This window comes from Ixodes scapularis, unplaced genomic scaffold, assembly GCF_016920785.2.
Source record: "Ixodes scapularis isolate PalLabHiFi unplaced genomic scaffold, ASM1692078v2 ptg000494l_1__unscaffolded, whole genome shotgun sequence".
NCBI lineage: Eukaryota > Metazoa > Arthropoda > Arachnida > Ixodida > Ixodidae > Ixodes > Ixodes scapularis.
The window spans coordinates 91,460-107,279 of record NW_024609989.1 but is presented as its reverse complement, the minus strand read 5'-3'; the positions used below and the strand labels follow the sequence as shown (position 1 = coordinate 107,279).

At 46.7% G+C, this 15,820-nt stretch overlaps 2 protein-coding genes across 4 annotated transcripts; both read right to left on the bottom strand.

The window, feature by feature from the left end:
• Nucleotides 1-1,798: 1,798 nt before the first annotated feature.
• On the bottom strand, nucleotides 1,799-3,280 carry LOC121834080. Its single transcript, XM_042287825.1, has 2 exons — nucleotides 3,013-3,280; nucleotides 1,799-2,691 (listed from the first exon to the last, which is right to left on the bottom strand). Exons 1-2 carry the CDS (start codon nucleotides 3,278-3,280, stop codon nucleotides 1,799-1,801), a joined length of 1,161 nt encoding a protein of 386 aa, XP_042143759.1.
• Nucleotides 3,281-6,025: 2,745 nt separating this feature from the next.
• On the bottom strand, nucleotides 6,026-14,778 carry LOC115320047 (zinc finger protein 239-like). 3 transcript variants are annotated; one of them, XM_042287838.1, is made up of 3 exons: nucleotides 14,401-14,778; nucleotides 9,732-10,660; nucleotides 6,026-7,154 (listed from the first exon to the last, which is right to left on the bottom strand). In XM_042287838.1, exons 2-3 carry the CDS (start codon nucleotides 9,808-9,810, stop codon nucleotides 6,262-6,264), a joined length of 972 nt encoding a protein of 323 aa, XP_042143772.1. In that variant the 5' UTR covers nucleotides 9,811-10,660; nucleotides 14,401-14,778; the 3' UTR covers nucleotides 6,026-6,261. The 3 variants fall into 3 exon arrangements, with proteins under 3 accessions (XP_042143772.1, XP_042143771.1, XP_042143773.1); XM_042287837.1 differs by having other exon boundaries at nucleotides 14,415-14,778; XM_042287839.1 differs by lacking the exon at nucleotides 14,401-14,778 and adding an exon at nucleotides 13,537-14,374.
• Nucleotides 14,779-15,820: the final 1,042 nt, after the last annotated feature.

Below are 15,820 nucleotides of genomic sequence, written 5' to 3'. Positions count from 1 at the left end.
AGGCAGGCCGCCTTGCTTTCAGAGAAGGCTTCACGTAAACTTCCGAAGCTGCCTCGTCGTGTTGCTGCAGCAGTTCTCGGAGAGGCAGGGTTGCATACCAGATGTCGAGAGTCAGCCAACACAGGCAGGCCGCCTTGTTTTCGGAGAACTCTTCAAGTGGGCCTCCGAAGCCGCCTCGTCGTGTTGCTGCAGCCGCTCTCGGAGAGGCAGGGTTGCATACCAGATGTCGAGAGTCAGCCCACACAGGCAGGCCGCCTTGCTTTCAGAGAAGGCTTCACGTAGGCTTCCGAAGCCGCCTCGTCGTGTTGCTGCAGCCGCTCTCGGAGAAGCAGGGTTGCATACCAGATGTCGAGAGTCAGCCCACACAGGCAGGCCGCCTTGCTTTCAGAGAAGGCTTCACATAGGCTTCCGAAGCCGCCTCGTCGTGTTGCTGCAGCCGTTCTCGGAGAAGCAGGGTTGCATACCAGATGTCGAGAGTCAGCCCACACAGGCAGGCCGCCTTGCTTTCAGAGAAGGCTTCACGTAGGCTTCCGAAGCCGCCTCGTCGTGTTGCTGCAGCCGTTCTCGGAGAGGCAGGGTTGCATACCAGATGTCGAGAGTCAGCCCACACAGGCAGGCCGCCTTGCTTTCAGAGAAGGCTTCACGTAGGCTTCCGAAGCCGCCTCGTCGTGTTGCTGCAGCCGCTCTCGGAGAGGCAGGGTTGCATACCAGATGTCGAGAGTCAGCCCACACAGACAGGCCGCCTTGCTTTCAGAGAAGGCTTCACATAGGCTTCCGAAGCCACCTCGTCGTGTTGCTGCAGCCGTTCTCGGAGAAGCAGGGTTGCATACCAGATGTCGAGAGTCAGCCCACACAGGCAGGCCGCCTTGCTTTCAGAGAAGGCTTCACGTAGGCTTCCGAAGCCGCCTCGTCGTGTTGCTGCAGCCGTTCTCGGAGAGGCAGGGTTGCATACCAGATGTCGAGAGTCAGCCCACACAGGCAGGCCGCCTTGCTTTCAGAGAAGGCTTCACGTAGGCTTCCGAAGCCGCCTCGTCGTGTTGCTGCAGCCGCTCTCGGAGAGGCAGGGTTGCATACCAGATGTCGAGAGTCAGCCCACACAGACAGGCCGCCTTGCTTTCAGAGAAGGCTTCACATAGGCTTCCGAAGCAGCCTCGTCGTGTTGCTGCAGCCGTTCTCGGAGAGGCAGGGTTGCATACCAGATGTCGAGAGTCAGCCCACACAGGCAGGCCGCCTTGCTTTCAGAGAAGGTTTCACGTAGGCTTCCAAAGCCGCCTCGTCGTGTTGCTGCAGCCGCTCTCGGAGAGGCAGGGTTGCATACCAGATGTCGAGAGTCAGCCCACACAGGCAGGCCGCCTTGCTTTCAGAGAAGGCTTCACGTAGGCTTCCGAAGCTGCCTCGTCGTGTTGCTGCAGCCGCTCTCGGAGAGGCAGGGTTGCATACCAGATGTCGAGAGTCAGCCCACACAGGCAGGCCGCCTTGTTTTCGGAGAACTCTTCAAGTGGGCCTCCGAAGCCACCTCGTCGTGTTGCTGCAGCAGTTCTCGGAGAGGCAGGGTTGCATACCAGATGTCGAGTGTCAGCCCATACAGGCAGGCCGCCTTGTTTTCAGAGAACGCTTCAAGTGGGCTTCCGAAGCCGCCTCGTCGTGTTGCTGCAGCCGTTTTCGGAGAGGCAGGGTTGCATACCAGATCTCGGGAGTCAGCCCACACAGGCAGGCCGCCTTATACGCAGAGAAGGCTTCACGTGGGCCTCCAGCAGTTCCCGGAGAGCACAATGGAAGAAATACTTTGCCACACTGCTTACATATTAAGTGGCTCCACACCTGGAATGTGTGGCTGGCCTGATCCAGAGACAACTTCATCGCAGCTTTCATCTTCATAGGAGTCGTCGCTGACATCTCCGGCATTGATTTCGATGATGATTGGTGCAACCTCTCTGTCCGACAGGCTGTCATTCTCCCAGAACTGCTTTTCCATCTTCTTAACATGCTGTATAGCAGCGGTCCAGTTGTCTTTCGTGACATTCTTGATTGCCTGCTCTAGAAGCACCTTCACATCTTTTAGTTTGAAAGACGAGTTGCTTCGTGCAACCTCATTCTTCACTTGCCCCCAGATAAGCTCAATGGGATTCAGCTCACAATGATAAGGGGGCAGCCTAAGAACCGTGCACCCAACAGTTTCAGCACGTGTGTCCACTCGGTAGCTGAGGAACTTGTGTCGCACTTGGGAGACTAAAGAAATTAGTTCCACCTTGAGCATGTCTTTGTCCCAGTCAATTCCCTTTGAGCTTAGCCATTCTTGGATGACACTCTTGGTTGAAGATTTCGTGGGGACACACTCCACGCGTCTTGAGTGGTAGGAAGCGTTATCCATTACAATAACGCTTCCTGGCTCTACCTTGGTCAGGAACAAGTCAAACCAATGTTCAAACCTGTTGCCATCCATCTCGTCGTGGTAATCGCCCGACTTCACTCCATGAAAAATGTCGAGGCAACCTTCCACAAAGCCTTGGTCACCCCCAACGTGAGTGACAATCAGTCTGCTGCCTTTGCCAGATGGATTTTTGAGACCGGTGCTGAGGCCGCGATTTCCTGCGTCTCTGGCAGAACGCACCGTCGTGTCGACCCAGATCTTGTTGATGGTGTGTCCGGCGTTGACCCACGTTTCGTCGAGATAATAGATCGCCTTACCCTCTGCTCGAAACTTCAGGATTGAGCGGAGGTACTTCGCACGCCACACAAGGATGTCGTCCTTCTCAATGAGAAGAGAGTTGCGACTCCTCTTCTGCAGCTCGAACCCAATGTCATGCAAAAGACGGTACACAGTCGATGGACTCGGTTCCACGGCGACCTCATCATCCTTCAGCGCTTCAATGAGGGCTTCGCGTATCTTCGTGACGGTCGGGGTTTCGTTCCTTCGAAAGAAGCCGTGCACGCAGGACCGCAACGCAGACAGCACAAAAGAGTCGTACTGGACCAGGCGACGACGGGTGCCAACCGACTTTGGGCGCTTACCAGTTGGAGTTCGAAGGAGCCCGGAATTCGTGATGGCTTCCTTCTTTATGGCAACTGTCCGTGCTCCGACGCCAGTATACTCAGACGTCAGCTGGTATAAGTCGTTCCTCAACCTGTCCGGGTATTGTTCTCGCAGCTTGGCGTACACGGAAAGAACCATCTGCTTGCAATCGCTCGAGAGCTTGCGTCCTTGCCGATGCTTCTTCCACACATTTATAGGTGTCGTGGCGGCTGGCTTACGTCTCGACGGCGGTGGAGATGGAGCCATGGACACTACCTCAACGATATCCACAAAGGAAATACGCTGAATAATAAAACAGAACGATAAAGTTGTAAAAAATATCTGAACACGCAGAAGAAGAACGCAATCGGGCCGAGCGCGTCGAGCATTCGATTCCCCGACTACAACAACAACATGACGTCACCGAGTTAACCGGACGCGTTCGTAAATTCAACAGAAGTAAAGAAATAGACACTCAGGCTGCAAGTCTTGCGCCGTTTAAGTGGACAGTTTGACGGTACAATTGTTTTATTTGAGAGAAGATGTTAGCCAAGTCGGGAGTGCTGTATTTATTAAGAAAGCAATTCTGTTTGTGAACGACTCACTCTTCCGTGAACAAACGAACGCAGTCAGTAGGGCCTCAGTCACCACGCAGCGACTGCGTGCGATTCGTATTTTAAAAAGAATCACACCAATAAATTTGGACATATGAAAAATTATAGCTCAAAACGTGCTACATAATAAGCCCTATTTAAGATGATTGGATTATCACGATTACGACGCTCGTATAGAACTTTTTCTTTGTAGACACTTTTTTGTTTATATTTGATTCAAAAATGGCGGAGGAGCGCTTCGTGGTGGTGCGACGGTGACTGGCCAATGCGCGGCCTGTAGAGGTGGAGCCTCCGGTGCACAAGTTGGGGTGAAAAAGAGTATAGTCGCCCCATTTTTGTGCAACTTCTGTTTTTGCGAAAATGGGCGTGTGGTGCAAGGCGCTATTCCTCCGATCCTATAAACACCAGGCATCGGACGGCGTCCCATCCCATTCACCTTTTTATACGCCCCTATCTATGACATCACGTAGTCAGTAAACATGTGAGTAGTGTTCCAAAACGAGTATTTTTTTTTTCTGAAAAGAACCGCCGTGTTTAAATAAATTAGTAAGCTAAAAAAAACTTCCAAATGGGGGCGCAGCGGCGCAACCCTTTTGATGGCTCCCTGGGCGACCTTCCGGGACGCCTACCCCCGGTCCTGGTCTAAAGTCCAGGATATCGAAAAAATAAGACGTTCTTTTTTTCTTTGGGGCTAATTTGAAAGAGGAACTATTTTCTGCGGTGGCGGTCGTCACGAACGTTTACAATTAGGGTCGATACGTCCTTATCAATGTTCCAATTTCTTTTTTTTTTTACTAACTGTCGCTAAGCCCAGTTTGCACGCTTAATCACGATCAGAATGTGTCGTTAGACTACTGTTGTCCTTATTGATTTGTGTTTCCTACACCGCGGCTTCGACTTATCATGAATAGATCTATCCTTTTTGTCACCCATTAGAGCGTTGAATCTTTTACTATTAATTACACTAAACCCGGTCCTAAAATTTCTCCACCAGATAATCCTAGTTATATTGTCCTTGTAAGTAATTTTTATCAATTTATTCGTGTGCGGACCGCTTCGTGACACACCTTTAATATGCCTGCTTTAAGTGCGCTTGAAACTGGGTTTTAAGGGCTTTCAGAAAAAACTCATGAAATAATCGAGAAATCGGCTCGCAACCTCCACTCTGCGCGCGCCCAACAGCGTGCACTGGTTCGCCGAGTTTCTAAAAGAGTTAAATCGGAGAGCCTTTTGGCAGCATTCCCAATTTAATGCATTATACCCATTTTCTTGGGAGGACCTATAAATACTTCCAATGAGTGTATCCCTTCAAATGGAGAAAACAATTTTCGACACGTGGTTACTTCTTTGTTCAAACCAGCGTTTTATTCAACCAAAGTTTATTGCTGAGCCCTCATGGTCGTGCAAAAAATTACTAAATAATTTGCGAAAAAAAGAGAAAATAAAAAGAGCACAGTCAATAAAACCAGTTTTCAAAATAATAAACATAAGCAACAAATCTTACAAACTAATAACACACAAAGAAATGACTTTCTTAACATTGCTGCTATTGAAAGACCTTAGTTATTTTATAAGTTCGTATACTTATGGTCATGAGTAGGCCGACTTGTAAGGTACAGTGCTAATCACACTTGTGATTGGGCAGGACACCCCTCGAGCGGGCCGTTCCATGTTGCGCCACGTGACTACTTAGTTTCCGCGAATGCCACCAGCCCAGCGCTCCCCGGAGAAAGCCGCTCGCTCGCGCGTTATGAACAAGTGTGATTAGCACTGTACATAAGTGACCTTACAGACAACACAGAAACTTCAGGTGCATCACGTGATTAATGACTCTAAATGAATAAAAAAAGATAAGGCTTCAAATATTTTCTTTTTTTCATGTACAAAAAAGTGAAAGCCGTTTACAACTCCCTGTAATGCCGAATTGGAGGGCAGCTGTTGAGGAGGAGGTGGGAAGGGTACTGAGGGCCGCGTGTTCTCGAAGGGGGGGGGGGGGGGGGGAGGTCACGTGACCCCCCGCCGGTAACGTGACCAAAATTTCCCCGCTAGATTTAGCGGGGACATTTTTCTGCTAGATGCAGCGGGGAAATTTTTCCGCTAAATTTGGCGGGGAAATTTGTTCCGCTAGATTTAGCCGGTAAATTTTTTTTCGCTAGATTTAGCGGTGAAATTTTTTCCGCTAGATTTAGCGGGGAAATTTTTTCCGCTAGATTTAGCGGGGAAAGCGGGAAATTTTTCCGCTGAATTTAGCGGGGAAATTTTTCCGCTACATTTAGCGGGGCAAATTTTCCGTTCAATTTAGCGGTGAAATTTTTCCGCTAGATTTAGCGGGGAAATTTTCCCGCTAGATTTAGCGGGGAAATTTACCCATAATGCACCGCGCGGTTACGCCGACGGCGACGCCGCTCAAGCCGGAAACGGGCGCCTAAGAGCTGCGCTCTAAAAAGACCTCTGGTCGCTTCGTCTAAGGGAAATTCACATTTTTTATCTGTGTTTGCGCTATAAATAACAGGCTGAAACATTTTGAACTATGCAAAAGACACACTGCTCGCAAGTAGAACCGCTGCAGGTCTATCGCCAAGCCAAATGAACACACGTCGGTGCTAGAGTATTTCGTTCAAATCCCTTCCACAACTATGATGCACGTTGCTGTTTCGATAACTTGCGATGTCTCTTCCGATGAGCGCGTAAATTGCTATGAGCCGCGAACGCTCTACTGCAGGTCTCGCACTTGAACGGCTTCTCTCCGGTGTGAGTCCTCTCATGATTCGCCAAGCGAGTTTTCTGAGTGAACGCCCTGCTGCACGTGTTGCACCTGTACGGCTTCTCTCCGGTGTGAGCCCTCACATGCATCGTCAAATCGCATTTATGAGTAAACGCCCTGCTGCACGTGTTGCACTTGAACGGCTTCTCTCCGGTGTGAGTCCTTTCATGATTCGCCAAATGGGTTTTCTGAGTGAACGCCCTGCAGCACGTGTTGCACTTGAACGGCTTCTCTCCGGTGTGAATCTTCTCATGAACCGCCAAGTTGCGTTTGTGATTAAACGCCCTGCTACACGTGTTGCACTTGAACGGCTTCTCTCCCGTGTGAGTCCTCTCATGACCCGCCAAATGGGTTTTCTGAGTGAACGCCCTGCAGCATGTGTTGCACTTGAACGGCTTCTGTCCGGTGTGAATCTTCTCATGAACCGCCAAGCTGCGTTTCTGAGCAAAGGCCCTGCTGCACGTGTTGCACTTGAACGGCTTCTCTCCGGTGTGAGTTCGAACGTGAGCCTTCAAGGTAGCCTTATGCGTGAACGTTTTCTCGCAAACATCGCAACTGAAGGGCCTCTCTCCAGTGTGAGTCCTCTCGTGGATGGCGATACCCGCCGCGTAAGAGCATGAGTAAGGACAGAAGCGGCACGGGTGCTTGTCCGGGTTTCGGTGCGTTTGCTGCTTTTGTGGGTTGGTGGGGGGAGAGGTGTCACCCCTGCGGCTGTCCTGGTCGAAGGTATCCACTTTGTCGCCAGAGTATGCTTCGATCAGGTCTGTTGGGATGACAGGACAAAGCAAGAAATGTCGGCGCTGCTTTTGTTGTTCTGAACATGGGAATTTTGAGTACCTAGATGAACATGGTCCAGAATACCTACATCATGCCGGTGCAGCCTAGAGTAGGTATTCATTCATTTGAGATGTTAAAAAGGTTCAATCGTAATGCTTGTAAAGGTCTATAGGCAATCGTTTAAGATTCCACTCTGGCAGCCCCATGCTGCGGCAGCTGTGGTGGCTTGTGCGTTCTCCTAACCAAGTGCGGAAGGAAAGTCAAGCCGCCGCGGCTGCTGCTGCACAGTGTTGGCGGTAACGTGTTACAAGTAACGTCGTTACCGGTAGCGCCTTTTTTTCTTTCAGTAACGTAGTGACGTATTCATTAGTTTTCTAAATCTACAAATTTTATAAATTTTTCCAATCTTTTACCCACGAAAAAATTTCCGCTTTAGAAAAACCCCAACCAGCGCCTGTCATGTTAAAGTCGAAACACGCTGTCGCCAAAAGAAAACGAAAGCGCTGTTACCGTCAATTTATAAATAAAAAGTAACGCAAAAGTAACGTGCGTTACGTTCTGTCGGCGACAGTATCGCGTTCCTTTATTTCGCAAGTAACGTAGTTCTTTACTTTTTTACGGTAAGGGCTACAACACTGCGGCTGTTTACCGCTGCCAGTACGAAGCGCAGGGTGATAGCGTGTTGACATTCATAATGATCGCGACTGTGTTTTAAGTGACGCTGGAAGGGTCATTCACACACCCACAGATTATTAGGTTACACAAAATAGCATTCAATAAGCTCGTGGAACAGGGATGGGCAAAATACATGCAAATATGTATCGAAATACAAATACAAAATACTTCGTCAAAAATTTATTTAATTACAATTCTAATTACATTTCCAAAAAAGCATTTAAGTACAAGATACAAATACAGTCAAATGTATATGGTCTCCTCCAAATACTTTTTCAAATACATTCCTCAAAATTTGCGTCAGCGACTTCAGGGCACCTGCAACGGGTTTCTGGTTATCTCATTTTAATTTTGCATCGCACACTCGGGAGTTAGTGTGCGAGGCTCTAGTAACGTAATAGAAATATAATCACAAAAAATGTAATCAGCTTGGACGTAATAGGTTAAAAAAGTACAGAGCTTCAAGCTGAATTTTTTGTCGATTACATTTTGGTATAGACCAACAAAGAACAGAGACGACCAAGATGCGCAGCACTAGCTAGAGAATTTTTTATTGCTGCAACTCGCACCAGTTACGAAAATCTGGACGACCCGCGCATTTAGAATGTTCCAGGCAAAAATATGGATGGAAATCAGGCTGGAAAGCATCACACGTTGTCAGGGGCACTTATTTAGCCAGTCTGCCTGTGAACGTCGATTTCGTCACTATTCTTGCCCTGGACTAGCACCGTAATCACAAAGTCACTAAACGATTGTGCTTGATTGAGAGACACTGCATTTGGCGCAGAACGTAGTTTTCTTCCTGCTCTGGACAGTGACAATAAATTTGAGGGATGTATTTTCGCCTACAAAATTGTATTTAATTACAATTGTATTTGAAATACCCACGTTTTAATATTTAAATACACACTTCAAATACATTACCCAATTTGTAATTAAATACAAATGCAAAATACACAAAGTATTCAAAATACGTGTTTCAAATACTTGTATTTGAAATACTGCCCATCCCTGTCGTGGAATAATCGTTGCGCACCTTAGAAACTTGAAAAATCGCTAAGGTACACAGTAATTATTTTACGAGTGATTTGAAAGAGCAAAAAACGCGGTTCTATATCGACAATGATGTGGACATTTGCCAGCCTATAGCTAAACTTCTAAAGCAGGGGTGGCCAGGCTGACCCGGCCTAAGAGCCGCAAACGAAAACCCCCAAACTTCCAAGAGCCGCAGGGGGGGAGGGGGGGGGGGGCAGGCAAACTTTTGTCCGGTGCAGTAAACGAAACTCGAGCTACTTTCAATCTATCCGAGTCAAAAGCAGTCCGACTGTACGTAAGGTAGCAGTAGCACAAGGCTACCAAACTGCAACCTGTCTTTCGATTTAAAACGCGGTCCATTTCACTTTTTATGGGGGGGGGGGGGGGGGGATGGAGCCGCGAGCCGCACTTTAACACGCGAAGAGCCGCAGCTTGGCCACCCCTGTTCTAAAGCTTCAATCATTTGGAACAGCCAAACATATTTTGGGCTATTTCATGCGTCGAAAATTATTTATAGCATTTGTGAAAGCTACTCGATCAACCGGCACTGGAGGAAAAAATACATTTTTGTAATATAAATAAACAACTCGGCATGGTACATTTCTATGATATCAAATACTATGTATGCGGTATATTTTTTCGGTTTGGTGCAGGCCGCTAATTAAAACTTAATGAAGTTTCCACGTGGAGAAAACTTTGTGTACCACATCAGACTCCTTACGTTTTCCACCTTCTAAAAAACCGAGCCTACAAAAAGGTTTTCTATCCGTGTGGGACCTTTCATGAATCTGTGAGGGTGTGCTAAGATGGTACGAGGCTGTATGACTGTTTTCCCGTGTGCTTCTTCTCATACCTGGTGTTGTTAGTTCCGTGGGCACCATAAGATTGGCGGCAGAAGTCGCACCGCCGTCCGTCCTCCCCTCCTGGTCCATCTTCAATGGTTCCCTCTGCAATTCGGCTCCTTGGAAGGAGAGCTCCGCCCCCTTGTCCTCGTACTCCGTTCTCTGCCATTCGGAGTCGGATGCTGCGTGGGCAAGTTCTGTTAGGAGTGAAGATCAAATTTTGTTTCGTTCCTTTTTTTTATACTATACCAATACAGAAGCTCAATCAGAACGAAACTTAGGGAACAAGCAAACATAAACACATCATGCTGATGAAGTAGAGAAAGTCAGAGGTTTACATTGATATTGCGGTGTAATTCAAAAAGTAAAATAATAATATCACGATCAAACACCCGCACCATAACTTGATACTGAATACACCGAAAACGTCGACTGTAAAAATGCACGTGAATCAAACATAAAAGTGATCCTTCTCTATTAATACGTGCTTCGAAGGTTTTACTTCACCTTTAAACATACGGTAAAAGATTACTTCGATACAGATCTACATAAATCATGAAAGACACAACTGGGTACGATCAAAGAGCGTGGTTTAGTTACATCGCTCCTGCTCTGTAGTGCTGAAAAAAGGCAGGCACGCCACAAAACAAACAACTGCACGGTATATCGCCGCCACAGGTTTTGAGAATTACACGTGAACAAAATGGACATGGTGTGTCGGCGAACGAAGGTAGGGACGGGATTGGAAATGTTGCATGTAGTTGGCTGAGCTGTGGCCATTCCCTATTTGATCCGACTAGTAGGTCCCATTTATCTGGGGAAAAACGTAGCCCAAGGTTCTGGCACTGCCATAGGTTGGTCTGGCTGGTGGCTGGCACTCTTTCCCAGGCAGCGAAGGATCGCTCACGCTTGCTTTAAGAGGATTTCCGGATAGTTCGGCCTGCAAAGTTTAGAAGGATGAGGGTTAATAAACAGTCGCCAACACAAAGTTACTTTACCTGCCCTCAAATATCATCACATTGGATGAGTGCAACTAAAACTGAATGATACCAGTGCCTGGAATTGGTCCAGTTGGCTATTTATTACTTGATTAAACTGCGGAGTAAATGATTAAGAATTACGATGCAGAGACGAGAAAAAAGAAGGCAACAAATGGGAAAACGTGCATTTGCAGTTCAGTTTAATCAAGTAAAAAACTGAAGGCCAGTTTCGAGATTAAACAGGGCATGGATAATAACACCATTTGTCAGTAGGAGTGTATCTGCGAGAATTTTCAATCTGAAGGACGCGAAAAAAACAAGTCCCATGTGACTACACCATTTCCAAGTGTGAATGTTTTGGCCAAATGACACTGACCATTTCTATTTCCACGAGAGATGTTTCATTATATATGCAGCGTCAAAGCGCTAGCAAGGAGGAAAATGTTTGCCGGTTCCGTCTGTGCCGCATACACGCGACTAATGCCACCATTTATAAAATTATATGCAGTGTAGATCAATCATTCAGGCTCGCATTTTGTCAACAACTAACATAAGCGGGGCCCACTTAGAGAGAACGAGTTTTACCCGAGATACTTGGTTCACGTTTCACGAGTTCCCCATAGAACCGCATTGGTAAAAAGCATTTTAGATCATCCAGAAGTTGAATATAAAACGCTATAATTTGGTTAAGGGATCTTCATTATAAATAATCACCATTCAACCCGAGTACAAAAGTTTACAGTCCTTATTGCAACGCAAATGTTTGTTTTCTCCTTTTGATTTCTTCCAACTCAAGACAAGCTCGAGTGGCTTTCTCCTCTTGATCTTAAGAGAAGGTGAAACGCTTCTTCCGAAAAATGATATAGAATTTGATTTCTGCGTTGTTTGATCCCGTAATTCTAAAGATTTGGTTCGTTTTCTCCGAAGATGTAACTAAACCCGAGAACACACGAAAAACGTCCGACCAGTCGTTACGTCCTAAAAGGATCTTTCGGCCGCCATGCGCGTGTCGCTCGTGAGCAATCGCAGGCTTGCCACTCCCCCGCACTGGCAGCAATCATGACGTCTTTTTTTGTTTTGTTTTTTCCTTTTTTAAAAATAGGAAGTGTCGCGTGCATAACTTCGATAGGCACTGAAGATGCGCGACAGCGGAGATTCCGGAAACTCCGTTTATGATGGCACGCTCCGGGAAGGAGGGGCTTCCGCGGTACTTTGAAAAGAGTTTATCTCCCAGGCGAAAATTTCTAACTGGGACCAGTTGGCACCTTAACTGGTTTCAACTGGGACTAACTGGTCCCAACTGGGAATCCACTGGGACCAATAGGAGTCCCACTCGGGACCAGCTGAGGGGCCAACTGGTTTGAACCATTCCCAGTTGGGAGTCAACTGGTTTGACTTCCAGTTCGGAATGGGGGGAACTGGGACCAGTTAGGAAAGCAACTGGTTGGAACGATTCCCAGTCGGACTTCAAATGCCTTTCCCGTTCCCAGTTCACACGGGGCAACAATTTTGACAAGTTGGGGGTGTATTGACCTTGGCTAATGAAGAAAACTAAAAACACTTAAATTTTTAGATCTATACAAATAGGGAAATGTTTAATTACTGGGTACATTTTTATATTTATGAAAATAATATAAAATTTGTAATTAACTAAAAAAATTTTTAATTAGAAAATATAATTAGTGACCATATGTGTTCAACTAAATGAGCATTTAGTGCATCATTAAAATATATTAAAACATTTATTTAAACACCTACAATATTTTTTCCTTTTAATAAATAAATGTATCTTTTGGCCAATCAGAGCTAGCCGGCCGCCGTGGCATGCGGGTGCGGAATAGTTGTACGCGCTGTCGACAGATGGCGCTGCCTATGCTGACGCCGGAGTCGGGCGGACGCGGTAGAGAAGGGTCGCCATCGCCCAAGTTGGCGTCGTTATGAAAATGTCAAAACTACAGCTGCACTTCTTTGGACCTAACTGTACACACACTATGGTGGCGGCGGTGAACTTCGAGGACGGAAAGATGCGGTTTAGCGATCGGAGGGCACGCAGGAAAGACCGGACGGAAGAAAACGCCGCGGAGAGCAAAATGGCGAAAATGGCGAGAGGTCTACCTCGAAAATGTTCGGCTGTTGTGACAGAGATTGCAAGATGGGAGCGCTACCGCATTTTACCGTATCCTATCAGGACTTCACCTGCGCAACGCGGTATCACGGGTGAGCACCTTTCTTCACGCGATGGGGAGAGAAGCTGAGGACGTCTTCACTAACAGACACCAGCGGCCGATCTTCCTTTTCATCTCACGAATACGACCTCCGAAAAAGCGATTCAACAGTCGCAAGCAAGTGGCTAAACCCGGAGCGTGTACGTCACCGAACCTATTATTTAGTTTCATTCTCCAAGTTTTTGACAATAAAGTCTTGTTAACCTTCCATTTTGTTTCATTGTAGCTGGAGTTGGTACCAGCGGTAACTGGGACCAACTCCAACTGGGACCAGTTGTAACGGGGACCAATTCCAGCTGGGATCAACTCGAACTGGGACCAGTTGGACAACTCTAACTGGGACCAGTTGCAACTGGGGATTGTGTCATAAACCAGTTGAAAATTTTCGCCTGGGCTGCTGCTTCTGTGCATGAAATTGAAATATAATTTCAACATTGGGCTTCCTGGAAGCCGAATTAAGACAATATAAGTGTGTTTTCTCAATTACAAAACCGCTTCAGCTTCCCTTTGAAGACGTCTTATCTTCAAGACCGCCATAGCTTTACACATTTCAAATCCCTCGTTAGTTCATTCGTAGTTTTGTTTATGCATTTTTAACAACTTCTACACACCTCCTCTCTAAAGTCTTCCCGGACCCTGAGGGCATGGTTCAGGCTGGAATATGGCTCTAATTACTGAATCTGTTCAGCCCTGTTCCACCAGCTTTTCAAAACCAACTTTAGGGGTCGGTTTTGGTACCTGGTGAGAGCGATAGCATTCTTGGTTACTGATTGGACACGACGCCTCAGCGTTTTTCTCTGCGAGAGTTATCGACAAGTGCGAAGTCACGTTACTAGATAATCTCTAGTCTGTTCGCGAGTCCTTTTGGTGAGAGCTTCTCACTAACACACGGATGGTGACAGGGTTCTCAAGGTATTTAAAGTATTTCTCCCGAGTACTACATACATAGGAGAATTTGACCTATATAGGGCAGCACAGCTGGAAATTTGCAGAGGGAGCGCTTGTTGTCGATCCCATCGAACGGGAAGTATAGCAGACCATTTTAGTTTCAGCTTGCGTCCCGTATCACTTCCTCGCGGCACTCGACTTTTAGCAGACGGCTGCCTTTATTCCCGTCTTTTAACAGAATATGTGAATGTATTTTCTTGTTCTATTTTTGTCTGCGAATGACGCTTCGTAGCAGACGAATTCTACTGTCCACTTACGTTAGCAGACTGATCATCTGCTGACGTTTTCTTGACTCGCTCCGTAAAGTCCCGGTAAGACTGCTCGTACACCAAGGAAAAAGCAGTGTGCAAATACCATCTCAGGCGCGTTTCTCTCTCGTGTCATCTCATATTGGGCCTACCAAAACTGTCTGCTGACATGTTCAAAGCACCCACATATGTGTGCTTTGAACACGTCTGCAGGTATTTTTCTTAAGACCCAATATGAGAGTACTGTCATAAAGGAACGAATTTTGGCAGTTGACACACTTGTGACGGCTTACGACCGGAGGGGCTTGTGAACCATCTTGTGACTGCTGATGACCGGCCGCTGCGCTGCAGGTCATAAGTAGTCGCCAGTGTTTTAAGCATCTGCGGTTGTAAGCATGGCAATAAGAAATTAGTATACCTGCCTTTACTTGAGCAAGCAATAAAGCAAACACGCAGATAGTGCACATTGTTTCACCGTTTTAGAAATAAGACCCATCCCTTTCAGAGATTCTACATAATAAACCAAAAGTAAGACACACTATTTAGTTCGTCCGCATTAAGGCATACTTTGAGGGATTATGCAGTTTCAATCAATAAATGTATGACAGGCTTTGAAAGGGGTGGGAGGGGGAGGGGAGGGGTGTGAGGGCGGTAAATAGGCAAAGTGAGGTAAGGCAGACAATGGAACGTTTACACGCAGCAGGCTCAACTGTAGCCATCTCATTTGATGTGACTCTGTCGCATACGTGTAAAGACAAAATGTAGTACAAAGACGTTGCACCACCGAAGGGGGACTCGGCTGGTGACAGGCCACCTTTCCAAAGCTGCGAAGTGTCGTTCACATCTGCGTCCAAATTCCTGCCGAGTTTGATCTGCAAGGTTTAGAAAGATGACGGTTAATAAACAGGAAGGAACGGAAAGCGACAATACTTGTTTGTACTTTTAGCTACATATATTCAGCAAACTGAAACTGGGTGCGAAATTTAAAAAAAAAAAAAACAAGCATCGCCAATGAGGAATGAAAGAGTACAATTAAGATTTACATTTGAATGAGATGGGTATGCACTTATCATCCCAACAAGGTAATATTCAGAGCCAACCTAGAGAATCAGTACACAAGATGTATCGCCACTTCAACCCCTGCTATACTATGCTGTGATTGAAATTCTGTTCTCGTGAATTTGACACGCCGTATTCCGAAAACACAATGAATATTAAAATTTGGTTTGGGGCTTAGGCGTATGAAGATGCGACCCATTAGGTCTCAGATTAATGAGGGTGAATGCAGTACAGCTGCGTTTGCATCTTCGGGTGTCAGTCGTCCCAGCTCTTTCTTCTTAGAAGTTGTTTAGATTTCGATGTCTGCTGTGCGAATCTTCTTTCCTTCGTCATTCTGTACTGCCTTTGTCGACTGTTAAAGAGACACATCACGTATGAGATTAATAAATTGTGTTTTCTAGCTGAGGAACAACCTTAGGTGTCTACTTCTGCCGGTTGATAACTCCAGTCCTGAACAACAAGACAACAAGGCTGAAAAGGCAGCGGTGGCTCCAGAGTAGAATCCCTGAAAGGGGCAGTGCAACGGTTTTAATGTTGAAAGAATTGCCAGTTTGCATTTTCTTATATTATTCATACAAGCCCAAGTGACCAGAAACGCGTCACCTTTCCCCCTCAAAACGGCTATTCTGTTGCGTAATCG

What these genes read in the sequence shown, in the direction of transcription:
- LOC121834080 (XM_042287825.1), bottom strand. Translation starts at nt 3,280, where the DNA reads ATGGCTCCATCTCCACCGCCGTCGAGACGTAAGCCAGCCGCCACGACA. An exon ending in GCTCCTTCGAACTCCAACTG is followed by an intron (nt 2,692 to 3,012) that starts GTAAGCGCCCAA and finishes AGTTTCGAGCAG; the next exon opens with AGGGTAAGGCGATCTATTAT.
- LOC115320047 (XM_042287838.1), bottom strand. Translation starts at nt 9,810, where the DNA reads ATGGACCAGGAGGGGAGGACGGACGGCGGTGCGACTTCTGCCGCCAAT. An exon ending in CACGGAACTAACAACACCAG is followed by an intron (nt 7,155 to 9,731) that starts GTATGAGAAGAA and finishes TCATCCCAACAG; the next exon opens with ACCTGATCGAAGCATACTCT.